This window comes from Coffea arabica, chromosome 3c (assembly GCF_036785885.1).
Source record: "Coffea arabica cultivar ET-39 chromosome 3c, Coffea Arabica ET-39 HiFi, whole genome shotgun sequence".
NCBI lineage: Eukaryota > Viridiplantae > Streptophyta > Magnoliopsida > Gentianales > Rubiaceae > Coffea > Coffea arabica.
The window spans coordinates 3,764,194-3,792,075 of NC_092314.1; the positions used below are offsets into that span (position 1 = coordinate 3,764,194).

A 27,882-nucleotide genomic window follows, 5' to 3' on the forward strand; every position below is an offset into this window, starting at 1 on the left:
AATCAACCAAACAAATGTTGCTTAATTTCAAAGACCCCACGGCGCATGGGAATAACTCAATGCCACTGTGCTTAATGGCATCATTACAGGGTTGAGTTTAATAACAACAACCAACGATAGCCAAATTAAGAGATTAATTAATGGGAAGTAGCATCCAGCTGCTAAGTGGGGGGCTAAGAAGAGACCTCGTTGACTTGTGCTTTTCCAATATTATTCATATATAGGTGAACAACTATGAATATTTTATGTAAACAACTCTGAGCAATTAGGAATGATTCATGCCCAAAAGATTTTTCAATTAACCCCCCCCCCCCTTTTTTTGGTCAAGAAATTAATTTCAAGAATCATTTTCAATCCACGTTTGCAAGCATTAAAATTAAAACAAAGGGTTTTTCTCGAATTCCCCCCCACCAGCTACTCACCAAACTCCCCCCCAAACAATTGGGTGAAAGAAATAATTGCAAGTTGAGAGAATCCAAAGAATCTGGATGATAAACTTTGCTAAATTCAGGTCAAGATGGACTTACGAGAAGCCCCCCTCCAAAAAAGAAAAGGACAAATGATTTAAGGGAACCCAGAATCTTAAAAGGTAGCAAACTTAACCAACTAGAATATCCCTAGCGCTACGGTTACATATACTGTTCACCATATCATTGCGTGTGCTATTAGTTCTGCTGTTGGTTCCGAAACACAAGTTGCAGCTAGGGTTGTTTGGAACCCAAGTTTTTTGCCAAATTTATCTGCTACAAGTTGCTTGCTGTTGGTTTCAAAAAAATTTTTAAAATTTTTAAACTATACACTTTAAAATATTAAAAAATCTACACATTTCAAAAAATTTTTAAAAAATTTCTACAGAAAATTACAGTAAAGTTTTAGACACACTTCCAAAAAACTCACCTTCCAAACAGGGCTCGGGAGCTGCTCATGATTATTAGATCAATCAAAAACTCGATTCGGCCTCGAGTAATTGAGTTCGAGTAGCTCGATAGACTTAACAAGTCTAGTTTGAGTATCAAGCAACAAGGTTCGAAGGCTCGTTTAGCCTTATCAAATTTTTTAAATTTAATTCTTTAATATATATATATTATTATAAAATTACCCTTGTGCCTACAAGAGCAGTTAAATTTATAAAATGTTTCAGGTCATATGAATTTTTTTTTAAGGTTGATAATGTCTTTTTACTCAAAACTGTCAAGAAAAATAAAATCTCCAAATCTTCTTAACTCGAGATCGATAAGACTCACATTAACTCGAGCCACATGCAAGTCGAATTCGAATTCTGTGAGCAATGCATCGAACTTGAACTCAAATTCTAATAATGCTACTCGTTTAAAAACTCGAATTCAAACTCAAACTCGAAGTCGAGTATCCTTCCAACATGTCGAGTCGACCTCGAACATGACGATACTCGAACTCGACTCGATTACATTTCCAGTTACAGCACAACACAAAGAGCTTACTTTCTTGAAACCTTTGGTCAGCCAACAATGGGAGTCTGGTAGCCGTACCCCCGCTATCCACTAGGCCAATTGCCTGACTTTTTCACTAAGCAAGTTCCTCCCTATAGTTATTGCCTTTTTTTTTTTGTGGTTACCCTTCACTTAGTCTAATCAAGTGCTGTCATGAGAACGCGAACAACCAAAATTACGAAATTGGAACTAAAGGGTCGCCTAAGATTCTTGAATTATTGCTCACTTTAATTTCTTCTCTGAAAATGAATGAACGAAGCGATGGCATATTGTCAAGCCAAAACGCACCAAAAATTTCAAGGAAGAATAAAAAACAAACAGCAAATAAAATACACTGGCCTAGGCCCTTCTTATGCTGGCCCTTTTTTTTTTACTTTTTTTTTTTCTTTATTCAGGTATTTTCTCATGCTGGTCTTCTTGTTCTTCTTCTTCTTCCCATTGTTTCTTCTTGACTTCCCATGAAGTAGAACCTAGCTTCTTTCCTTTTAAATTTTTGCTTAACAACAAAACGTTATACAAGTACAGAGATGTAGACCCTAATTAACTCTGCACCATTCGCCAAATCTGCCAAGTGGGTTCGCTCTCAACCGCTGAAAACAATTGGTACCCAATGAGACAGACAAATCAGAGACACCTAGCTCTCGGTTGTAAATTTCAATGTGTAATCTACTTGCAAGCGACCTCGTCAGAGAACATTCAATGGCCATTGGCCCCGAGCACTTGAGGATCATATCTCATATCTGGGGAGCAGACTGTTGCAATCACTCGTCAGTGGACAACTGCATTTACGCTCTTCATGTATTGAAGAAGATCAAACTCGTAGCTTGTATAGTACGTGTATGACTGCTTGATTGACACAGTTAAGAAGACAATTAGGAATAAATACGAGGATTCTGATGCATTGTTCAATGGCCCCTCCACGGGTTAAGAATTTGATCACATCTTCCATACCGTTAACCCTTCGTACACTTCAATTGATTCTAGTCGTTGTAGATGCATTGTCGATGTCGGTCAATACAACAATTTGTCGTCGTTTTATATTTACGTTTAAGAACAAATGAGACCTTTCCAGAACACCATTAAAGAAGAAAGGGAATGTGCAGGGAAAGTGAGTAAGACGACGTCAAATGGGAATGCCAAATTTGAGTAGGTAATTGACCTTTCGGAAAGATGCATGGAGTGAATTGTATACACATCGGCGAAGAAGCATCCAAGAAAGTAAGATTTGGAAGAGGCAAACTTGTTTGACCAAAAGTGCGTTCATCGCCAGTTGCATATGAGTGCTCTTTGCTAAACATCCTGAGATCATACAAAGTTGGTGGCTGCTCTGAATTTGATTAATGCTAAGATGCTTTGCATATTCCAATCTGTCTTCAACTTTGGCTTCTCTTAGTGGGATATTAAGAAGGGTATTTATCATTGAGGATGTGACCGTGTTTAAAGCTGGCAAAAGAAAAAGTTAAAGTGATGGCCCCAAAATTCAACCATTCTTGAATTTTAATGGTTTGTTGTTTGGCTCCATGAGAAGTAGGCTCCTTGCTTTTCGGAAATTTGGGTACAGAAAAGTCAATAAGAGATGATACGGGAAGACAAAAGTGAGCCCCAAAAAGTGTAGTATCATGTGATTTTTACCTATAAATTTTGGTTTATGTTTTCTAAAGTGGGAGTAGATTAGAGTCTTAGACGTGACATTATATGATTTAAGATATTCAAACAGTAGTGTTATCGTGGGAGTTGTAAATTTTCAAGGGGACTGATAATTGCGGCGAATTTTACAATTTCAAGAATCAATTACTCGATTTCTTGCATGTTGGTTGTCAAATTGCTGTAATTCAAATGAAAATTTGATTAGTGTAAAACTAGTAATTATGGGTAGATTAAGTATCACTCTGGTCTGGACGCCAGTAAATATCCAGATATCATATTAGTAATTCTTAATTTGCTGGCTGGCTCTGCAAGCTCTAGTTGACCCAGTCCCTTCTCCAAATTAGGTACAACTTAAATAAAACATCCGTTACAAGAAAATTTTGTTACAAGTTAGATTAATTTATATATCAGGACTAAAAGTTTCATGTTCTTTAATGTCTACGAGTTCTTAACACATACAATTTTCTTTTTTCTTTTTTTTTAAATTTGGGGACAAGAAATTCCATACATGAAGGAGGAACGCTACTCTTAAATTTTATTAAATTTATTAAAAGTGAGCGGATAAAAGCATACCTCCAAACAAACAAGTAAGAGACCGAATAGTAAGTTCTTAACACATATTTTACTATGTATTCTCATTATAAGCATCCTCAATTGAGTTTATTTTATTTACACAAAAAGAAAAGTTGAAAGTTTGAGTTTGTATCAAATTAAAAGTGAAGGACGAAAAAATTTATTCGACAAAATATAAAAAACATTTTAAACGATTTCTCCATTAAGTAATCTCATACTAGATTTGATATATCTCACCTCTGCACTATCGGAAGTAGGAATAAAACCAAAACGTAAGCTCGACTTTTGCCCACTTTAAATGTGTAATTCCAATAGAATTTATTGTTACGGAAAAACTACATAGCTAACAAATCAATCATGAGACTTAATTAATTTGTTTATCGTGAAAGACCGAACTAGGTTGAAGTTTGAGACTTATGAATCATTCATGAAATAGAATAATGAATGTTCGCCGATACATCTAATTTATATTCAATACATCATTCAAATACATACAATCACATTAAAAACTTTCTCGATTTAACTGATTTTTACCAAAAATTAACACCTACGTTCTCTTGAACAGATTCAATTGTGTCATTGGACAAATTATTTTTTAAAAAAAAAGGAAAAATTTTTGTCAATAGGATTAGGAAGGGCAATTTTGTAATTTTATATAAATAGCTACATCCAATCATAAACCAGGACAAAAACCAATACTAAAGAAGTAACGTAGTATATTCCACGAAACCTACCCACTAATATATAAAACCTACAAGTCCAACAATTTCCCTAGCCCGTGGTGTTTTGTGTTGAGAGATAGTGGTGGCTCTCACGACCGCCACCTCCAACCACCCTCACCACCGGAGCCATGGAAGCCAAGAGGGAATCACCACCCTCGACCACCATCCCCACCACAAAACTCGCCAGAACCACCAGCGGCAGTGGCAGTGGTAGTGGAACGATAATCCTCAACAAATACCAACTAGGCCGACTGTTAGGCCGCGGCAGCTTCGCAAAAGTCTACCACGGCCGCTGTCTTGACGACAATTCCACCGTAGCCGTCAAAGCCATTGACAAAACCAAAGGTTTTCAAGGCCCATTAGAGCAATTCATCATCCGTGAAGTTTCCGTCATGCGGCGGCTAAACCATCACCCGAGTATCCTTAAAATCCACGAAGTCATGGCGACAAAAACAAAGATCTACCTAGTCATGGAGCTGGCGCCAGGCGGCGAACTGTTCTCCAAGCTTCAACAACGCGGCAAGTTCTCCGAATCCACGGCTAGGAATTACTTTCATCAACTCATCTCAGCCCTTCACTTCTGTCACCAGAACGGAGTCGCCCATCGTGATATAAAACCTCAAAACATGCTTCTTGATCAACATGGCAACCTTAAAATATCCGACTTCGGACTCTCCGCTTTGCCCGAACAGCTGAAAAACGGGATGCTTCATACGGCTTGTGGAACGCCGGCTTATACGGCTCCTGAGGTGGTGTATCGCAAAGGTTACGATGGTTTCAAGGCGGATGCATGGTCATGTGGGGTTCTCTTGTATGCCTTTCTCGTGGGATCTCTCCCATTTGACGATAGCAACCTTCCCCAGATGCATCGCGCAATACACCGTCGTGTATTTGATTTTCCTGAATGGGTTTCGAAACCCGCGAAAAGTATCATATATCGCTTGCTGGATCCTAATCCGACAACGAGGTTGGGGATCGAGGAATTATTGAAGCATTCTTGGTTCAAGAAAGCATCAAGGAGTTTCAAAGAACAAGAATTTGGTTGTGTGTTTGGTCAGAGGGATAAAGATGGTGGTTATTTGAGTAGACTGAATGCTTTTGACATAATTTGTATGTCATCAGGGCTGAATTTATCTGGGCTATTCGAGATGGGGCTGAGTAGGAAGGAGATGAGATTTACATCAGGTTCCAAGGTAGGGGAGATTGAGGAGAGAGTGTTGAAGGTTGGTGGGGAGCTGGGGTATAGAGTGCAAAGAGGGAAGGGTGGAGGGATTGGATTGGTGAAGGGTTGTGGAATATTGGTTGTGGAGATTTGGGAAGTGGCTGAGGGGCTTTGGATGGTGGAGTTTAAGGTGGTGGAAGGGAGGGTGGTGGAGTTTGAGGAATCCCAGTGGGAGGAGCTGAGAGCTGGGCTTAAAGATATTGCTCTTTCTTGGCATGACGAGTATGATGGATCTTGAGCGGCTGAAGAGGGACGGAGTTGGGATGGTTAGAATTTGGATGGAAAATGCCCAGAGGTCTGGTTGAGTTCCTTTCTGGTCAGCTAGCTCAGCCGTGGGTATTTAACAGTTTCGACTTGTGAGCATTTGTTCTTGTTAGGATGAATTCTTACATGTTAGATTATTGCTAGTTACAGGAGAGGGACTTAATTTACTCTTTGAGGGAGCTGATTGATGATCTTGAGAGGATAATGCACTGATTTTTGTATATACAATCTTTGTTTAGTGGAATTTTACATTGATCTCGTCTCTGTGTTAATTTTCGTGTTCTTAAACTTCATGCTTTTCAACATGAATTATCTCACAATTAGAACGTGGTGAAGTGCTTAATCCGCAATTGGACCCTGGTAGCAGCCGTCTCAAGGAGATTCAGGCGGCCTGTGAAGTTCAAGCAGTTTTCGGATCCTTAAACTCACTCATAGAATAAAACTAATCCAGAAGCATGTAATTTAAGGAGGAAGCTGGACAGAAATTAAAGATGAAACACAAGAACAATGCTATCTAGTTAAGGAGATGATAAAGAAAGAGTGCTATATTTTGATTTCAGTTCTTCAGTCACTAAAGATTAGCATTTAATCAGTGCAACCTCAATTAACTTCGATTAACAGCTACAAGATTCTAGCAAAAGAGCAACCTAGTTAGCAACCCAAAAGTCACCCACTGGCAAGATTGCAGCAGCAAGCTAGTTTCTATTACCTCATCGAAAAGGAACAGAGAATTAGCTTTTATCATCACTAAATTCACAAGCTGTGAAGTGAGGTAATGTCATGTTAAACGTGTATTAATTACAATGAATGACATGACCTGATGACTGTCAAAGGTAGCACAGATAGTCAGTCTACTGTCAAAGTTGAAATAAAGCACTGAGGATCAAGCAACTTGTGCCACTGTGCATTTGAGAGGCTGCTAGTCGGCAATTAAGCAGGATATAGACGCAACACACAAGTAAATATGCATCATCAGTCATGAGTAATCTGGTGAGAAAAGTAAAACTCCGAAGTTAGATCAAGCAGCAGAACACGACTTTATAAGCTGCAAGCAGATTAGGTTAGAATAGAATTCTGCAGCATGAACACTTTTTTCGCTTGTAAGTCCAAAAGACTAGCAAGTCAAAGCTTAGATCCTAAATCTGATTCCTTAAAGAAGTAAAACTCTACAGATATACGCACGAGATGCATTTAAATTGCAGATTCACATGGCTTGAGTCCATGCATCTTTTGTAAATCAAATACAGGAAAAACAAAATGCAAATGATGCGCCATCAGATTAGAGGCTTTGTATCACATATGCTGAGATGCACTGCGATACAATAGAGACTGATCGCTGGTCTTACTAATATCTCAGATTTTTGTTTGGGTAGTGTTAAGATTAAGAAAATAGCTTCTTCACAACAACTGTTATCTTTGTCATCCTCCAAGCAACTGACTACCCTATATCTTGCAGTGTAACTAATTAAGATCTTTTCAAACAAAACTGGAACATGCAAAATATGTATACATATACATTTGGCACATCTGTAAGGTATGGAATGCTATTGCTAAGAAGCAATGAACTTGCATAAAGCAAATAAGCATGGCACTTTTGGATATGGATTAGGCAATCTCCCACATCTTGTCTTCAGAGAAGGATTGGAGATACATGTAGATCTCTCTGCATATAATGCAGAAATATCCATATCCTGAGAGCAGGGAAAGATTTACGATTTACACATAGGTCCAGGTCCAAAATACAGATAAATATGCAGTAAGCGGCAAACAACCTGACATGCTATTTAACATAAATTTGGATATAAAGAACCTGCCCAAAAGGAGAGTTGGGTTTAACAACTAGCATTCTTTTGGCTTATTACAGGTATAGAAATTAGCAAGTTGAGTTCTAGCAGAACTAGCTCCTGCTCCTCAAACTGTTTTAAGTTCCGGAAGGATACAGAACCCAACTCACACCTCTGCCTGATAATTGCCATGTGTTGGTTGTGCATCCGATTTACTTATGGCAACCTGAGTTCACTGGATAACATGCTTGATGAATTCGATATAACTGGCACTGGAAAAATGAGCGGTTAATAGTACCTGAAGTTAGACCTCCATTCTTGCTTCCATCTACAGTTTCATATAAAAAGCAAGCACAATAACTATGAAGCAGGCCAAAAAGAGAGAAAAAAATCTATATGAGGTCCCCTGAAGCTTCAACTGCTTGATCAAGAAGGCTAAGACAGTTCTAATGGGGATTCATGGAACACATACATTCCCTAAATGTGTTAGCAAATAGACTTTAAAAGTATCTATTAATGTCAAAGCATTGTACAGTTTTCAGTAATTAGTATCTACAAAACAAAAGCTCTACATTGGTTCACTCTTACACCAATTCTATGGTACACATGTATAAACATTTTTCAGTGAACACTATGAGGCATCCCTTTCTCTTTAAAAAAACTACATGGTGCTTGAGAACCATTGTCTATGAAGTTGCACCCACGCTCTCCATCATTCAACTTTAAGCAAGCCAAGGTGAGGATCTCTTGGACAGCACATTTAACTTTAACTGACGCCAGATAAGAATCACAATCATCAAGAACATCATGAATTAACTGACATCCCAATTACAGAAAACAGGGTTGATCTCCATCGGTGGAGGCCTCTCTTAGAATCCTTCTTCCGGATTTGCTCAAGTTTTTGAACAGCTTCCCTTGATACTCCACATTTCACCAGAATGATACCAAGTGCTTTGAATGTAGAATTATCAGGTTGGATGGCAGATATCAGCATCTCCTTAAAAATTTCTGTTGCCTCCTTGTATCTACCATCAGATGCATATAAAACAAGCACATTGTTAAAACTTAATAAATCTGTCAAAAGTCCAAGTTCTTTCATCTTTTGGGCAATCTCAATGGCTTCAGGAAATCTCCCATTTTTCCTATACATACAAAGCATCATAGCATAAGAAAATTCATTTGCATGTCCTTTTCTCTTCAAATCTTCAAAAACCTCTTCAGCTCGTCTAATCATAGATCGCTCACTGTAAAGATCAATCATACAATTTGAAGAATACACATCTGGACCCACCTCAAATGATTGAAGCATCTGGTATGTTTCTTGCGCTTCCCTCAAGTACCCAACTTTCGTATATAGCTTTATCAAACAATTGCATATTACTGCATTTGGTGGTATACCAGCATTTCTCATTTCATTCACATAAATAGCAGTCTCTTTAACACTTCCAATATCAGCAAAAGCATTTATCAATACACCATAAACAACAACATCAGGCTGAATGTCAAAACTAATCATCTCCTTGTACAATCCCATAGCCATTGACAATTTTCCCAACTTCACAAAGCTGGAGATCACAGCACAATATAAGACACAATCATCCACCAATCCTGCTTCTTGCATTTTCCTGACATAATCCTTTGCCTTTTCTGGCATGTCAGCGCTAGATAACATTTGTATGATTGAATTATAGCTACATCTATCAGGAAGCACACCATGCAGCTCCATACTATCAAAGGAGCAGCATGCCTCATCATATTTCTTACTGATGCCATAAGCCTTAATCATAACATTGAACACGAGGACGCTCAGCTTTTTCCGCTCTTGACAACATATGAAAACTTGCTCAGCTTCTGCAACATGCCCACGCTCTCCAAAAGCATCAATGTTGGCAGAGAAGCACTCAGAAGTCATATTTCCTGAAAGATGAAACCTCAGGAACCACAACCATGACTTTTCCAGCATCCCAGCTTCTACATACATTCTACTCAATGCTGATTGAGTAAATTCATCTATCTCAAGATCACTTTCATCCATCTCTGAAATGAGTTCTTCTACTTGACCAACCATATGCCTTATTGAGAAGGCATATACAAGGGTGCGGTAACTCACAACATCTGGCTCTAGAGAAGCTTCTTTCATCTTCTTGAAGTAGTTTGCTGCTGCAATTATATTGTCATGCTTAGCATGAAGGGAGATTAGAATGTTGTAAGTTCGTGTGTCAGGAGGGCACTGAAGGTACTCCATTTTCCTCATCAGTGAAGCAACTTCTTCTAACTGGCCATTGTTACCATACATGTGAATCATTGTATTGAATGTGACAGTGGTCGGTACAATACCTTCTCTAAGCATTTGATCAAAAGTTTGACATGCTTCATTGACTTGCCCAGACTTTGCATATGTATCAATCAAGGTGTTATATGTGATTGAGCTCAAAGAAACAGGAGTCTGAGAGTCACATTTAGTGGCTCCAGAATTTCCCAACCTACCATTTCCTTGTCCCACTGCTGCAGATTTGCCTGTTGACCACATCTTGAAAAATTCCTCAGCCTTCTTAAACTCCCCAGCCTTTTTGTACATTTGAACAACAATTCCCAAAGTCACTTCATCCGGTTCCATTCCTTGTTTATTCATCAACTCCAACCAATTCATGGCATCCTTCCTGCGACCCCCTTTACCGTATACATCTATCAAGGTACCATAAGTGGAATTTATTGGCTCAATTTTCCTCTTACTCATTTCATCCCAGAGCCTCTCAACTTCATCCCACCTCCTTGCTTTCCCAAGAATCCTAAGCATAATGTTGTAATGAATGACATTCATTTCATAACAACCTTTCCTCTTAAACCATTCAAAAATATCCAATGCCCTTTTCCACCCCTCTTGCTCCTTCAAAATTATGCTGATTTCTTTATTGTTCAAACTCTTCTCCCAAGGCTTAAACGCATCATCCAAATTGCTGACACCCTGCAAAGCTTGCATTATTGCCGGAATACATCCTCCGTATCTCAGCCATTTCATCGAACACTTTGTCTGCACTTTCTCCACCACGACTCCATGCGTTTCAGTCCCAATTCTCCTCTCCTTCCTGGTTTTCCCATCTGGCATCCCAGAAAAACTGCTAATCCTTATCTTTAAACCATCATTTTCTCCATTTTTACTTAGTGAACTTTTATTATGGGATTTCTCCAAAACAACACTATGGCCACCATTAGGGCTACATTTCCCCTCCAAGCTCTCATGGTTCCCATTATTCCCATCTAGATTCCCGACAAAACCATTCTGGGTCATCCTAAAATTACCATTATTTTCATCAGAAAGTTCTGAACTTTGACTACCATGGCCACTCCTTTCCACAAACTTAACCCCAAAGTTCTCATCTTTATCAAATTTCCCATCTGGGTTTTTCACAAATCCATTTTTCCCACCATATTTCTTCCCAAATTTTGAATTATGACTAACCTTCTGCTGCTGTTGGAGCTTTCCAATACGTAGCTTATGGTCATTATGCTTCTCCAAAGGCCTGACTGAAACTCCTTTATTGATGCTGGGTGTAGTTTTCGTAGAACCGAGCGAATAGAAGCAATTGGTGGTGGCATCAAAATGCTGAAATTTTACAAACATTGTTTGGATTGTTCCACTGCTCAGTGCTCCTTTCTATTTACTCTTTGCCGCTTGTTTTACGCCGTTTTGAAGTTATCCTTGGTCCTGCCTTGATGGAGGGAAAATACGATGATGATCTTGTGCACCGACCAGATGCAACCAGCACAAAACTGCATTTAACCAGGTGGTCGGGAGTTCGAATCCCACACACGGCCTTTAGCTATGGGACTAACTAAATCAGGGGACTCCTCAACTGATTTCTATCCAATTCGGTCCAGTTGTTAATTTTTACTCCAAATTAGTTGTATGAGTTAATAGAGTCACAGAACATAACTGGAAAAAAAAACACACACACACACAAGAATTCAACTAAAAAGGCTTTTAAACCTCAATTCTATGTATCTCAAAAAGCAAACTATACTTCCAACTTGTTATTAATTGAGTTGCATTTCCCATTAGAAAGCTCTCATGAGAAAACTGAGTTGAAAAATGGAAATGTTGACCTGTTATTAATTGGGCTGCATCTCCTATCAGAAAGCTCTCATGAGAAAATTGAGTTGAAAAACGAAATTGTTGACGTATTATCTATCTCGGTAATATGGAAAAGTTTTCATCTTTTTGTCTCCAGTCAAAGAAGTTGTTGAATCAGCAAGGCATGGTCGTGTTTTTTTCACTTATGGCCATGTTTAACCATTGTCAATTGTATGTTTCTTCAAGCATATGTCAACTAATGTATATGAAAATGAATTCAAAACAATACATATAGGGAGAGCACAAGAGTTCAGCCACTTCAGAGAAGAAGGTCGAATGGTTTTATTGTCTGGTACAAAATGAGCATCATAAGCTACAAACAGAATAACTCAATTTGTTGAGACAATGAAAATCTAGAGAATGTTTTGTTCTCTTTTTGTGACAAGCTGATGAACCCAGAGAGAACCCTATACCAACAAGATCAAAGTCAAAATAAACCATAGATAGATAGACCAGCAAGACAGCGAAGCAGTACTAACTAGCATTTGATTGCTTAGCTGCAGTACTTCTTAAACCACACTCCAATGTTAAGATAGCTCTCAAAGTCAGATTGCGGCCTGCAAAAGAAAACTTTCACTCAAAAAACTTATTCTGCAAAGAGCTACTGTATATGATGACATAAAGTCAGCAACTTAGAAAATGACCAGACTTTTACCTCTCAAGTCCATGTGCATCCTCAGGAAATACGATTACCTTCACCTCTCTCCCTCTCTCTTTTAGTGCCCGTGCATACTGCAAATACAAACAATGATATCATTCGCATTACCTAAAAAAAATTCCTTGAATCTGAAATTTGAAGCATTGAGAATGTCTAAATGTGACTATCATTTGCTCATGCATAATCAGAAGTTACCAAAGCAAAAATAGCTGAATGAGTATTCATGTTTTTATTAGAAGAAAGGTAGAAAAACTTTCTATACTTGTTTATTTGCTGATGCGGAAATTATAATTTGCACGCCCTATGTATTTAACATAAAAAAAAAAAAAAAAAAGTTATCAGCATTAAATATCAGCATACGCCACTCGTTGTTGTTCAAACGGTTCTTATTTTTAAGTGACACATCAAAGATTCAAGGGGAAATGGTTGGTTGTATGCTTACCTGTATTCCATTGGAAACAGGTACACGCAGGTCTTTAGCACCTAAAAGGAGCAGCGTAGGAGTTTCAACCTGCAAGCATTCTTCAAAATTAGATCTAGCAGGATGTATCTCAAACATTGCTCCAACACGCACATCCAAATCAACAATAATACCAATACCATCTTTGCATAACCAAGATCAACGATGTTCCTAACAAAATGTACATCACTATGTCCCTAATTATAAAGCTCAAATTGAAATACCATCCCATGCACAACTATTTTAACACTAAAACCATTACCATCCTTCGTGTAACCAAACTATCTCCCTATCCAAAAAGTTCCAATTGAAACTTGCAAGGTTATGCCGTTCTCAACTATCTCAACAAACTCTCAATTTTAAGATCATCCTTTGCACTTTATCTCTGGTTCTTTAACTGCATTCGTGTAGTTGAGGAAACCTACCTTAGATATGCGTGATACAGGGGACTTATTGTAAAATGCGGTGAGGTTCTCCGGAGAAGCCACTTCCGTGAAAATAGATTTTCCCTCACTTCCAAATGATTCCACATAGACCCAATCAGGGATGTCTGTGGTGCCAACCATCAAAGAAAGGTTGCAGGCAGGATTCCTTGCACATGCAGCAGCAAACTTGTCTGGTGCCTGCACCACAAAAAGGTAAGATGTGAACATCCATCATGGAAATCTGTCCGGAGTAGTATAACTGAAAGACAGTGACTTTTAGCAATATGGTTGGCATATCAAGTTTCCAATGAAAATTTGCGGCACGAGGTGCTATGGGGGAAGGGGTGGCAGAGAAAAGCAAGAAACAAAAAGAGGGAAGTTCTTCAAAGCAACTAAAACAGAGGCAAAGAAAGAAAGCTCCTACATGCTAAGATCTCCAAGCAATTCATGTTGTCCAACAACCAAATTAACATGATTATATAGTGACTAATCCTAGTCCAATTCAACAATTTTGCCAATTGCTGGTGGCCAGAAAAGTGTGTGGGTTTATTTGTGAGGTGTGTTGGCCACATCTAAAGTCGCTAATAGTCACAACCAAAAGTGGGCCATAGGCCAACGTGACAAATGACTGGGTCGGGACTGGTAATTATTGTTTGAACCTGATAGAGTCAAACTGTGGGCTTGGGTAAAGAGAGAAGTTTGGAGGTCTGGTAAATGGAATTAACATATGCAGTTAACTGACCCAATATTTACTTGAATTTCATGTACTGCACAATCATCAGAAGACAGATTATATCAAAATTGTCAAACAGTTACCACAACCAAAATTCTTCTAGAGAACTGAACCTGTCCAATCAGATGTGTTGTCAAAAATCCACCATGGGAACCACCCATCACAGCTATTTTAGAAGGATCTGCAAGTCCCATGTCAATGACATGATCAATGGCAGCAAGTACATCATTGACATCCTGTCCACAGTACAGCGTAATATTAGGCTCAAGATAATTGCCAATCAACCAGTTGGAATACTTAATAAACATTTTAATATTTTAGTGACATATATACTAAGCATTAAAGATTTCCATTCTAGCAAAGGGATGCACACCTGAGACCCAACTTTGCCTGGAAGAGACTGCAAAGCTTCCTCTCCAAAACCCAAAGAACCTCTGATATAACATCACAATGCTCAAAACCGAATAGTTGTCTCAAATCAATGAAAAAAACAAAAAGCAAGTAAAAAGTCTTACTCACGGTTGAAAAAGATGGGTAAGCAATATCTTATTAGAAAAGTACAATCTATAAGTTTGACAGTCATCAAAACCACAACATCAAGCATCTTCAATATAATGGTCAAAAATTATATGACATGAGATTGGATTAGACGCCCCCCCCCCCCCTTTCATCTGCTATAACCAAAAGGTCGAATACAGCATGATCCCATCCTACTGTGATCTCAATGAATCCTAGGTTTCCCTTCTATTTTTATCCAAGGCAACATTATCCACTATGGCGAAGCAACCTTGCCATATGCACTAACATAGTGGCAACTTTTCTTTCATTGCTTCTCTACCTCTACCTCTACCTCACAATTAAGCACTCCATTCAGCAAATGATTTTCTAACAAAACGCCAAAAGAATGCAGAAGATATAGGAATTTTTCCACTAATGAGCAAGACTAAGTAGATCTTTATAGAATTTCTCCCCTTCCATGTATGATGACATAATCTATGTCATTCTTTGTCTGCAACAGTTGTAATCGTTGTAGCTGTGCTAAAAAAATTCAAAAAATTCTCAACATTAAATTCAAGAGTATGCACAATACTCTAATAATCTTAACCAGAGATCATAAAACATTGTCCAATTTTAGGTATACAAGCTTGAGGCTTGTGCCATAGGTGGTGCTCCAAGACAAAGCAAACTGGATGAGATAAAGCTCCTTAGAAGTGGCATGCAAGTAAATAAAAGTTGCAAATTTCATGCGCGCCATTATACTTGTCTTTTAGGAGATTCAAAGATTTACAGACTCTTAATAGACAAATTGGTATAATCTCTTAAGACATTTTTTATGTTTTTGTTCGTTACTTGTTCCACTAAGTATCGCTTTTAAAAATAGAAAAAACTACATTACCGCATGCATTAATTAATAAAAAACCATCATCATGCAAGCTGAATTAAGTATGCTCTGGATTTGAGCTAGAGCTTCACACACAGGGAGTGCAGTGTTCATGTGAAGCATACAACATATAGATGATTGTCCATTCTGTCTACGCTAGAAAGAAAAGGAAGAGAGCCCTCAGATTTACCTATAATTTACAATAAGCAAACTATAACCAAGGGAGGAAAGGAAAGCCAAGGACTTTGAGAAGCCTGATAATGAAACCGAATGAGGACCACCATGAAGGACCACAATTAGTGGATCACGCATGTCATTCTTTTGAGATTTTGAGGAAACAAATATGGCTTCATAGGGTTTGCTGGCACCTAGAACAAAGGGATTTGAACATGCATATAGAATTCAGAAAACGCAGCCAACAGATTCATAAGTCCATGCATAACTGAAATCTCTTGCCCAACTGCTAAGATCTCTAAACAAAAATTTAAGTCAATATAGCATTTTAAATGAATTCCAAAAAAGTACTATTGGTGTATCCATGTAATATTTTTGCAAACATAAAAGTTGTTAGCACCGCCTTTTTGGTAACTACCAAGTATTCTGGAAATTCCAAATAACAATAAGCTATAATAGACAAAGGACTTGTACGGAAACATCTATCATTCAGGTTATGCCAGAAATTGGGCACCCAAATGATACCATTTATCTCACTATCACGATCCTTTTTATGAGAGAAAAATGAGTTAGATATCAATCCCTTGTCCTTCTGATACCTTTTGTGAGATTCTCAGAGATATCCCTGACTGGAATTTTAAGTATATCAAATTGTCGAGACGACAGGAAAGACCTGACCTGTGGAACATGATAGAAGGGCAGGTTACTTTAGTAAACAAAACTGCCTATGGCCCAGGTGAAACATGGTAAAACTCCAACTAGATAAATGACCTTTTCTGAGCATCTTGATATGGGACTAGTAACATCTAACCAACTCCACTTGGCATCTTTGGATGCCTTGCCAGCGAGGACTCCATATTTAATCTGAGGAATATCAACTGGGCTGCTAGATACTTCAAGAAGAAACACACACAAAAAATAAATTGTGACTTGACTTTAGAGGAAGAGGGAAGAGAACTTGAACCATGTACCAGGGCAGTTAATTGAAAATAATAGCATTTGTCCTACCAGCAATGATGCTGTCACCATCAAGTGCAAGCAGACCCCAAGCAGAATTTGAGTTGCTGGGGCTGATTTGTGATACTTGTCCACTAAAAAGAACAAAGAAAGTATTAACAATTGAAAAGAAGAAATACAGTTCATCTAACTGAGAACAACAGATACAAGTCATAGTTTACCTTAATGCATTCACTGAAAGTATTGCTTCAGTGCTACCCCAAATGGAGGACAAAATTAGTGTAGATCCATCTGAAAGCCATGGCTTGCTAGGAATCTTTGACAAATAGAGCCCAGGGAAGCAGCCATCGTCAGGACACATCACAACAGGAACCTACAGATATCATATAGATGGCTTCCAATTGCTTGTCATTCTCTTACAAATGGAGAATAAAAGAAACAAGAAGCATGTGTCTGTGCACATATATTGATTGTTATAAAGTGGTAATATACCATAAACAAGCATGAACTACTATCTGCACTGGCAATGATATCCCCTAAACAAATCACGAGTTGTCCACAATAAAAAAATTTCTTTAATTCCACAATGAAGTTTCGAAAAAAAAAAAAAATTTAGAGTAAGAAATGACAAACATACCACTTCAACAATTTTTCCAGATTGACCTGGTTTTCCATCAGCAGGCCAGTCAATTCTATGAAGTGAATTAGTTGCCCAGTGGGCCCCAGAGTCAACAGCAGTCCTTGCAGACAAAAATACAAGGTACTTTCCATCTGGGCTGAAAATGAAGTTTTAAGCAGTAAGTTCCTATATTTTATACAATAGTTTGACTACCTCATTCTAAGCAATACCATTTTTTTTTGGGGCTTGGGGACAACATGTGAAACTTTTTGTAACTTGCATAGGAGTTGACAACTTTTCAATCCTACATACATCAACCAAGATGGCCTATCCGTTTATAAACAGAAAAATCCATGGTCAGACATTTTCTTGTTGATTCCAGTTAGCAGATTGTCTGTAATGAAGGGGTAAAATAATGGAATACAGAGCAGTCTACAAGCAGACATACCTGAATCGTGGAAAAAAAGCACTACTAATGCTTTGCGTCAGAGCAATCACTGCTACATCCTTAGATGCATTATCTCTGTGATAAAAAACCACAATGTTCAGGACTTGAAGATAACCAAAGCTTGTCAAGAGAATAAGCAGAGACATTCATCAACTGGCAATAGAAATGTCAATCACTTTAGTCTCCAACCAAGATAAAGTTCATGCAGCAAATTAGATGAGCATTTCAGTCCCAGTGAATTACCCGGAGTTAGTTGCTTGTGATTTTGAGAATGGAGCTGTAACTGCATATAAGGCACATGGCCGGTTATAGCAGTGTTTAATACCCAACTTTCTAGCATCTGATGGCCACCCAACAAATACAAGATATTGATTCGAATTCTCAGCTGCTGGAGCCCATACAACTTGTCCAACACTCAAAAACCTCCCCACTCCTTCAACAGCTTGTACCTCTCCACTGCAAAAAGTTGAACTCAGGATCTTAGAATAATAATATACTTATATCTTGCACTTTTTATTACTACGCCAACTGATGTAGCTGAGTGAAACCTGATTATATTGATTACAAAAAGTGCAGGCTGCCTTTTCCCAGCATAAGTTTCTCCCCAGTCCTCCTCCCACTCTCCTTGACCTTTCCAGTTACCCATGTCTTTCTCTGTGGTATTGCCTTTTTTATAACCAAAACAAGTAAATGTAGGCTTTGATGGAACTGGTTCCTCAGCAACATAAGCAATAAGAGTTTCATCAAAGTTCCATGAGATTCCTTCAAACCTGCCATGAGGGGAGCTCACAGTTCATAAAGACTAGAAAGTGCATTTATATTAAAGCATCAGCAACACGTACACAACCATTCCGAGTAACAAAAGTAACCAAAATAAAAGCAACCTCGAATAAGGTTTCAGTTATCATTGTACCATCCATCAGCATAGACTGATCCATGGATTGAGCGGGGAACTTGAAACTCTTTTTCAACTTGAGCTGGACCCCAGATTTCAAAGCGGGTAGGAGAATCATTTTCAGCATTTCGGACAACCAGAAGCTTTGAACCAGATGGAGATGGGACAATAGTAAAGACACCCGTCATCTCAACAGGAAAGGGGGCCCACTCAAAGCTAACTGAATCACTACTTCTATTTGAAATATGAGAGGATAGTATGTATCTTCTCCTTACATTAGCCAAGAGATTTGGTTGGCTAATTGCGAACATACCCTTGGAACCATATCCTGCAGCAGTGTAATAAAAGAATGTTCTGAATCCAAAAAACCATCTCCTAGAATAGGGAAGTCAAAATGAAAAAGACAAGGGAACAAGAACACAAAGTCCTTTTTTGGAGATGCAGTTTCCTTTTCCACTTTTCGTTCTTTAGGATTTGGCAGTGCAGAGAGGGATCTCAGAGGAACAGGAATAATTAAAATGTGCAAAATCAAGCAGTCATACCACTTGAAGATGTAAACGCCCATGCCTTGTCAATTGTGGCAATTTCTGTGAATTCTTGGAGCAGTCTTGACTGAGAAGTATATTCTTCTTCACAAACCCTGTCCAGACCAACTGGATTTTCTGGAAACGAGCTAACTCCTGAGCTGTCCATAGCTAAGCTACTTGCAAACCTTTTCCTATCAATTAAATAGAGATAAAAGTCAAAATGCATGCAACAGAAAGAGAGAAGTGATTATGACTTGAAAAGAATCAAGTATCATATTGTTCACTATTCCTTAGGGCAATTAAAGTATAAAAAGTTCCTAGTCAACTAGATCCAAAATTATCTACAATGAAAACTTGTGAAAAATTTTTGTACTATGATCAACATTGTACCATCTGCAGAATAATGTGCAATAGCTTTGGTTGATCACATAAATAACACTCTGTAAACCTATCAAATTCAACTAGAAACTGTTAAGAAAGACAATAATATCTTGAGTATTTTCCAGAGCAACTCGAAACTTTAAGAAAATCCTAAGTGTGTTTTGGACTAATGGTCTGCAAGTGAAACACTAGCTAATAAACACTAAATGACATTCTTTACCAGCAGAACCAAGTGAAATGCTAGCTAATAATCCAGTGCATACAGTATTTTGAAAGAAATAATGACAATGAAAACCCAACCTTGTGGTACACAATTTCAAGATGATGTGAAAGCTTCGCACTTTAATGCATTAACACACTTTCTAGGTAATTTAAAACCAAAGCAACATAAATTTTCACATTTTGAGAAATCCCTGTGCTTACAAAACATTACATTTATTTTAGCTACTCATTTATCTAACTCTGTGGGAGGCAAGTTCCTACTTGTACAGATTTGCAGGACCTAAGAGTTTATATTCCATATATCTCTGTATGGAGAAATTATAGCAAACAATCATGTACCTGACTTCTAAAAAATGTGAACATGTATAATAGCTTAGGCTTAGATGATGAATCATCATAGGAAGGGGACAAAAGAAAAGGCCATTTGACAATTGGTCAAAGAAACCATTATCTCCAATCTAATCTGGTTCCTGACTATTAGAGCAAATTTTCGCCCTTGCCTTCACAACCAAACCCCCTACCCACCTCAGAAAACATAAAAAAGGAATTTCTGATTTGGATAGAAAACCAAATGCAAATGTATCTACTTTTTATGCAACCACCGTCAATCTATCATCCATTGGTGACGGGGAAATAATTAATCATCAAGTTATGAAGTTCCATATATGTCTGCGTATGCATCTATAGGCAACATTCTCCGTTAATCAATGGCTAACATATCCTCGGCTTTTGCAGTACACACCTCACATTCTCCTTCTGCTTAGCATACTTCAGCAGCTGATAATCTGAATTCCGAAAAGGGCAATACAATACTTATCCAAAACTCTATCAAAAAGAAATCCAACATTAAAACTGTGCACGACAGCATAGGAGACTAGACGGACTATCCAATAACACCCAATAAAGAACTAACACGCATATGGAACTCTCATAGAAAGTTAATAAACCAAAAAAACTTTTCTCTTTCTATTTAAGGCCATTAAAAGAGACAGGATTCTCCATTACAGTTTTCAACAAAAACCCAATCTTGCATCACTTCTTCTTCTTAGAGCCATTCATGAAAAGTTAATCAAAAGGATAACCACGAAAGTTAAACTAGTTACTCCAAAATGTTCAGCAGAAAATAATGGTAATGTATTAAACTTCAGTGCCACGGGTTCAAGGGAAAAGTCAGAAGTTATCAAAGGAAAAACTAGAAATCAAAAACTCCCCAGCACTAATCAGAAAACAAGTCAGCCAATGCATAACTACTCGATACAGGAGTAAAACAAAAGATTCTATTGAAAAAATACATATATTTGTATTATGAAGAAAGAGTAAAGGGACTTACTTGGATTGAGAGAAGGCTGTGGAAGAAAAGGGCTTGAAGAGGTGAGAAGAAAGCAAACGAGAAGGGAGTTGTGAAGGGGAATGGGAAAAGGGAAGAATCGAGTTCAAAGGAGTGTAACACTGCCACTGAGGAGGAAGACGAGCGATAGTTTTGGCCCTTTTGGGGGGTAATCGTAACAGTGGTTTGGTGACTTTGGTCATCCTATTCCTAGGATAGGACATCTTTTATGTTTTCTGGGCCGACTTTTCCTCGTTTTCTATTAAAAGTGGTGTACTACTTAATACTTATTGTTGGCGCTAATCAACCAATAATTGAGGATAGTGACAACATGATGTGCAATTTTATTGTCTTTATATTATTTTTTCTTTGTAACTATTTACAAATCCTTGTATAAATTGTGGGTCCGTAAAACTTAGGTACCTCTTTTTTGTGTTTTTAAAAAAAATTTATTTTAGTTTTTTTAAAAACTTTTTATTTTAGTTTTTTTAAGTATAGGTCAAAGGTGTTCTCTTACATTACTCCTGGCAATTATCAGTCAACCCATCCCCAATTTATTTTAGTATTGTATGCCACTTGACTCTAAAATTGGATTTAAAATATTTTTAAAATTTATAAATTTTTAGAATGTTTTTAAAAATTTTGAAAAATTTTACTCAAAACTTGTTTTTCGAAAACTTTTATATGGAAAACTTGCATTCCGTTTGAATTAGTTGTTTTTTTTCCTATCCCTCTTCCTTGTTAGTAAGGGTGGGTAAAAACACCCGCCGATCCAAAAACCCGCTGAATCTAATCCGATTCGATCCGATCCGAAAAATAGGATATTCAATCCAATTTTTCTTACAGGACAGATGAGGTCGGGTACCCGTAAAAACGAATACGGATATGGATCAAAAAAATAAAAAAAACCCGCAAGTACGCGACCCGCAGGATATATTATATAAATATTAAAAAATTAGGGGTTATTTTATAATTTTATAATATTTAATCCTAAGTGTAGGTGAAGTAACTCACAGCTTCATATTAGAATCCCATATGATCCGCCTCTCCTCATATTGTTTGAAAAAAGTGAATATTCTCAGTGAAACCTAAACCAAATGAACAAAACGAAGAAAATTTTGTGAAACTCTATTATAAAAATTGTTCATCCTTTTCATTTTTATTTTACCTCCATTGATCTTTTCTGCAAATTTTCCCATCAATTCAATCAAAGATTTGTGTTTGGAACTCCAATTTTCTGTTAGCTAGGTAATTAAAAAATTTGTGTCTTTTATTTATTTATTTGATTTATTTTACTACAATAATGTCTCTTAAATTTGTCTCTTTTATTTTAGTGCAAGAAATTTATTTTTCTTTTTCATCACCTTTAATGCCATAAGGTCTATTCCAAAGATGCGAAGAAGTTGGGGAAGATTTTTTAAGCTTATTTTGGTTATACTTTCTCCAAAAATAATTTGCTCTATTCAATTCTTTTTCCGGACTTGATTCCACAGTCGACTCATTTGGGATGCAATCTTGTACCATAACATCCTTAAGAAAATTAGGAAAGTTGTCGAATACTTATCATCCTTTTGTTTGTTGTGTTGTAAAAGGATGAAATGTGTGAGAATAGTGATGTACTCAAAATTATCATGAAACTTCATTTTGTCTATTAGATATTGTAATTCTAAAATGTACTAAATTTATGAGATTGGTTTGATTGTTGGATAAAATGTGTGAGAATAGTGATGTATGGACTTTAATTACAATATCTCTATCAATATTAATTGGAAAGCAGATTTTTTTAATGTTGGAAAACATGTTGATATTAAGTGAAAAGTAATTTTTTTTATTGAAAAATAGGTTTTTTTTAGGGGTGGGTACCCTATGAGATGTCCCTTTTTTTTGGGTACCTAAATAGCGGGTATCCGGAGACATTAGGAGCGGTTTAGGGTAGCAAAATGGCTGATTCGATATATTATGGTCGGATCAGCCAAATCATGTTAGGAGCGGGTATCCAATTCGCGCCCACCCCTATTTGTTAGCCACCTCTTCCCTCCCTCCCTCCCCTTCCTTCTTCCTTGTCCCCTGTACTTTCCCTCCTCCCTTTAACTCCTCCCTCTCCTCATAATTTGGTTGCAATCTAATTGTGCAATCAAATTTAGAAACCTTCTGATTTCCCTTCTCCATTTTACCCCTTGCCCTCCCTTCCTCTATAGATCAGTTGGTTAGGGAAGAGGGGGTGAGATGTAGATAGAGACGAGAAACCAGCGGGAGGAGGGTGGTGTAACATCTCGTATATTAAGAGGTTGTTTGTGAAGAAAATATTAAAGTGTATTTCTTTGGGTTTGATTTAAAACCTAATTTTGTTTTAAAAAAGACTAGAACCCTAATATTGTAGCCAAAAACCCTAATTTACTTGTGACTAACCGGTTTTCCTAAATCTCTCATATTTTAATTGAAACCCTAATTTTAATTTCTGAAATTGTAAAACCCTCACGTTTTCTTAAAAATGCTCTTTTATTTGGAATATTTATTAAATCTCTACTATCTAATTATTCCATAATAAGTGCAAATGAATCTAGAAAGTAGGGTTTTACTCTTTGTTTTCAAGATTTGAGCAAATTAGGGTTTTAGCGATTTTTCCGCCGGATGAATTTTCGGTACTGGCCAAGGATCAATTTGATGATTAAAAGTGACTTTTAAGTGAGAAATAATATGTGAATAGGAGCAATTATATAAGGTTAGTGAATGGGAAGTAAAAACCCTAGTACGGGTGTTTTTAAGAAAAACGGCGCGAACCGGCGGGTCCCGCGCACTACCGATTGAACGCATCACTGGACCACCACTTTCTTACCACATGAGCTCATTGATATTTGAGCAAAATATCTTCTTAATTTCCAGCTAAGTCTGACCAAAATTAGAGGCTAAAATAACAAGGATAGGAAAGAGAAAAATGAAAGGTGGTGGTGGCGACAAGTGTCGCCACCCTAGAGTTTCTTGGCCAAGTGATTAACTAACCTTATTAAACCAATTTTCTGGACTTTCCCCTTCATTTCTCCTGCTGCTGGTCGACCAAAAGAGAGAGAGAAAGGGAGAGCAAAAGAAAAAAATTCTTTCTTCTTGAATCTTAGCCAAACCAAGTGAGAAAATCCAATTTTAAACCGATTAAAGTGGAGGTTGTGAGTTGGGAAGCTTGAGGAACTAAGAAATTTCTAAGGGGGTGAAGAATCACTCTTCCAAGACTTGCTTTTGAGGTATAAACATCTGATCATGATCCTTGTTGCTTTAATCTTGCTTTAAGATGTTTTTTTAGCTTAAGTTTTGGCTTGATTTCATGATTATCCAAGTGGTTGTGATGAATTTTGGGATGAATAAGCAAGCTAGGGTTTCAGAGTTTCTGCCTAAACTTGTTGTGTGGTTGTAAATGTTGTAAATAAGGTTATATAAGGTTGTTTGGTAGTGATTAGAACAAGAAATTTGAGAAAATTCCATTAAATACCAAAAATTCCAGAATCTGGAAAATTTTCCCCAACTTTCTGTTCGGTTTTGTAACCCTATCATAGAGGCTGAATTGGCCTTAGGTCAAAGAATGAAAGTTGTATAGAATGGTATTTTATAGGTGTCTACAAAATTTCAGCTCAATCGGAGCAACGTAGGTCGTGAAAAGTCCAAAATACCCTTACTGTTTTAAGTATTTCCCCAGTACTTCGTTTGGTCAGTTTGTCCAGTTTATCACGTTTTCTCACTAGGATCCGTACTGATTTAGCTTTTTGCCAAAACATGAAAATTGTAGTATTCCAACTTAGCTTTCAAATGCCTCTGAGAACACCTGAATTGGACTTTTGTAGCCTGAGATATGTCTATTACAGTGTAATGCGGTTAAGTAGCCGACAAATTGGATTTGGGTTCTGTAATTTGAGGATTTGGCTAAGTTACATTAGGAACTGGACTAAGTAACCTTCATGAACATTGTAATCCTGAGTCTTAGCTTCGAAACGGCATAGGCTGCACCTCAATCCGATAAGCGTAGCCTCGGATATGTTATTTCCGCATCCACACGTCGAATCTGTTTTTTACTAGAGTGTATTTCTGCACTTGTTATTATTGTGATTCTTATTCCTATGATGTTGTGAGCCTATGGAACGGCTTTTGACTTGAATTGCTGATATGTGTGACTTTGGGATTTTGCTGAGGAAAATAATGAAGCCTAAATGGCTGGAAAATTAGGTAAACACAAAGGGCATGCTGCCCAAATTTACGCTCGAGAACTAGAAAACTATACTTGCAACTTGAGTAACGGTTAGAAGTGATTATCACTTGAACTATCGAGGACCTTTGCTACTTGTTTATCGAGGGGTATATGTTAGGATTTGGCCGAACTTGTACCCTTGAGAAATGAAATAATGATTGCTCGAAGTACGTTTTCCTTGTACTTTCGACTCGCATGACAATTTCAAGTATAAATGTTACAAAATTTTATCATTGAAAAAGTGAGCAAGTATTTCACGAGTACTCTCCAAGTGAATTTCCATTTATTGATTCTTATTGAACGAAACGTATAAGTTTCGAATTCTAGTCATGTTTCAAAGTTCTCAAACTGAGTTTTATCGCAGATTTGGACTCCGAACCCGGAGTATAACCTGAAAGTGACCAGTAAAGGCACTATATCTTTTGGTGAGTGCTTTCAAATACCGAATTGCACTAGATACTTGAACTTGATACGTGACCAATATGATTACATGTTATATACGTGAATTGTTAGGGCAAGAGTGTACTTTATCGCACTTGCCCTTACGTGATATACTTGTTTATTGTTGCAATTGACCTGATATACTTGTTTATGATGCGCGCACTTCCTGGAATTCCAGAAACCCTGTGGCGAGTTACTCTAGTCGAGCCGGCAAGGGTTTGGTCGATTGGGTAACGAACCCTGGGTCTCTTGTATTGTCGAGTGGAGTGATATCTTCTCGACTAATCGGTATACTCGAGTATTACCATCCATGTTTATTGAGGATTTTGGGCCCAGTAGGGGGTGTGAATGGTGGACGGAGAGTCGTGTAAGTGGTGCTCTACTGGATTGGTTCGTTTACTTGAAAGTTGACGGAGTGTCAACTACTACGTGATCAAGCTCCTGATGATGAATGGAAGTTGGCTCCTGAGGGCCATCCGTATCCTTATGCTTTGGATTGATTATTGCTTATCGGATTATTGTTGATTTTGAAAAACTTTTACACTCGCTCATTTTGAGATTTCTACTTGACGTGTTATTGCTCACATTTATGAACTTTTCATGCTCCTTACTTTGCTATATCGAAAACTTGTACTTATAAATAATGGTCAATTTGCTATTCGGAACCTCACTGGGCTTTTAGCTCATACCACGTTATTTGTTTTCCTTACAGGGGTACAAGCGAGGCGTGAGATATGTAAAGACTAGCGTGGTCTAGTTGTTTGACTTTTGACTTTTGACTTGTACTCGCGCTATTCCTCGAATGGAACATTTTGTATTTGGATTGTATACGTTTTGAACTAGTTTAAGTATATCGAGACTTTGTACCCTGATCTCTATCAATGTAAATTATAAGCTTGAATTGTGGATGTTATTTATGGTCCATGGATGTGTGCACGTGATTTGAGTGAGTGAGTTCTGGCGAGAGTTGGGCAGGCGGTCCGCCAAACCCTTTGGTACGTCTCAGAGGGAGGTGGGGTCGTCACAGGTGGCACGGGGAAAAATATAATGGGAGTGAAGGAAAGGGTGCCGAAAGAATGGGAAATAGGAGGTGGCGGAAGAGGGCGGAAAAAGTAGTGGGGAGGTTGGAGGCAAAAAGTGGAGGTGGTGGAAAGGATGAGGAGGAAGATGAAGGAAGGGGTGGTGGGGGCGAAGGAAGAAAGGGATGGTGATATTTTTTTATAATTAATTTTTGATTTTTATAGGTGTATTTAGAGTGTTTTTGGGTGTATTACTCTAACATTTTATTTAAAAAACTAAATATCTCAAAAAACAGCCCATCCAAACAGCAACCGGAGAATATAGTTTTTGTTTTTCTAACGAAACTTGACAATTATTTGTAGATTCAAAATGACAAAATTCATGGATCAAAGTTCAACAAAAATCTAAATATGTTTCAAATAGCCTTAGAATTTAAGGTTTTTTGCCTTTATAATTAAAAAACTTGTAACTTGTAACTATATACAAATTCCAGAAGAAAATGCTCTCTGTTTTTCTTATGAACTCTAGATAATGATTTGTAGATCTAAAATGACAAATTCATGGTTAAAAATTCAACAAAATTCCAAATATGCTACAAATAGCCTCAAGACTTTCGACCTGTATCATAAATGCAAAATCGAACACTTGCTCTTCTTTCGCTCGGAGCAAAAAGAAAATACTAAACAAAATAGGATGATTGTATGAGGAGTTGTTCTTTTACCATTTACATGGCACTCTTTTGAGCATTACAAGATATTACCTGCCATTTATTGAATGAACACTTTGATAAGGGTAGTCAAATGCTACTATAATTAAGACCAAAGCTGCAACTAAGTAAAAATTTAGTTTAGGAGCTTCAAAAGCTTTTATCTCAAATGAAAAAGATGTCAAGAAATTATATTGTCTATCTCCTTAACTAAGCCTTTTTGTAATTTTAAGCTTCTGATTTTGCTCAAAGTTTATGAATCCAGAAAACGAACCCAGTTAGCAGCAAGACCCCAGACCTTATCCCTGGCCTATTTGCTTTGGCTAAAAGGAGAAGTGGATAAGATGGCATCCATCGTCCATTTGAACATGCTACCCAGACAAATTCACTCAAGAAATTGAGAAGAGGCATCAATATTAAGCTGTGACACAGTTACCACAGCACAGGACAAAATTCTTGCAATA

General features: G+C 37.5%; 3 protein-coding genes and 1 long non-coding RNA gene across 4 annotated transcripts; 2 read left to right on the forward strand and 2 right to left on the reverse strand.

Annotated features, from left to right (window-relative positions):
• The first annotated feature begins 4,415 nt into the window (after nt 1–4,415).
• Nucleotides 4,416–6,155, forward strand: LOC140037539 (CBL-interacting serine/threonine-protein kinase 7-like). The gene has a single exon (XM_072081892.1). The coding sequence runs from the start codon at nt 4,540–4,542 to the stop codon at nt 5,869–5,871; it is 1,332 nt and encodes a 443-aa protein (XP_071937993.1). The 5' UTR covers nt 4,416–4,539; the 3' UTR covers nt 5,872–6,155.
• Nucleotides 6,156–8,165: 2,010 nt separating this feature from the next.
• On the reverse strand, nt 8,166–11,733 carry LOC140037540 (pentatricopeptide repeat-containing protein At3g23020-like). The gene has a single exon (XM_072081893.1). The coding sequence runs from the start codon at nt 11,301–11,303 to the stop codon at nt 8,487–8,489; it is 2,817 nt and encodes a 938-aa protein (XP_071937994.1). The 5' UTR covers nt 11,304–11,733; the 3' UTR covers nt 8,166–8,486.
• A 338-nt stretch (nt 11,734–12,071) lies between these two features.
• Nucleotides 12,072–21,263, reverse strand: LOC113734206 (acylamino-acid-releasing enzyme). Its single transcript, XM_027260599.2, has 18 exons — nt 21,024–21,263; nt 19,106–19,281; nt 18,582–18,891; nt 18,217–18,438; nt 17,912–18,124; nt 17,669–17,743; nt 17,239–17,377; nt 16,823–16,974; nt 16,653–16,735; nt 16,416–16,537; nt 16,244–16,322; nt 15,661–15,838; nt 14,463–14,523; nt 14,203–14,325; nt 13,357–13,554; nt 12,914–12,982; nt 12,469–12,545; nt 12,072–12,370 (listed from the first exon to the last, which is right to left on the reverse strand). The coding sequence occupies exons 1-18, from the start codon at nt 21,242–21,244 to the stop codon at nt 12,307–12,309; spliced, it is 2,562 nt and encodes an 853-aa protein (XP_027116400.2). The 5' UTR covers nt 21,245–21,263; the 3' UTR covers nt 12,072–12,306.
• A 2,817-nt stretch (nt 21,264–24,080) lies between these two features.
• Nucleotides 24,081–26,605, forward strand: LOC140038019 (uncharacterized). Its single transcript, XR_011841830.1, has 3 exons — nt 24,081–24,256; nt 25,616–25,676; nt 26,405–26,605. It is a non-coding gene; the product is annotated as an uncharacterized lncRNA (long non-coding RNA).
• The last annotated feature ends 1,277 nt before the right edge of the window (nt 26,606–27,882 follow it).

Bases quoted from the DNA above. Each gene is read 5' to 3' on its own strand.
- LOC140037539 (XM_072081892.1), top strand. From the start codon at position 4,540: ATGGAAGCCAAGAGGGAATCACCACCCTCGACCACCATCCCCACCACA.
- LOC140037540 (XM_072081893.1), bottom strand. From the start codon at position 11,303: ATGTTTGTAAAATTTCAGCATTTTGATGCCACCACCAATTGCTTCTAT.
- LOC113734206 (XM_027260599.2), bottom strand. From the start codon at position 21,244: ATGTCCTATCCTAGGAATAGGATGACCAAAGTCACCAAACCACTGTTA. The intron at 18,892-19,105 runs GTATGACTGCTT...ACACTGCTGCAG, and splicing joins GGCGTTTACATCTTCAAGTG to GATATGGTTCCAAGGGTATG. The intron at 14,524-15,660 runs GTAAATCTGAGG...ATGTTATATCAG, and splicing joins TTGCTTATTGTAAATTATAG to AGGTTCTTTGGGTTTTGGAG.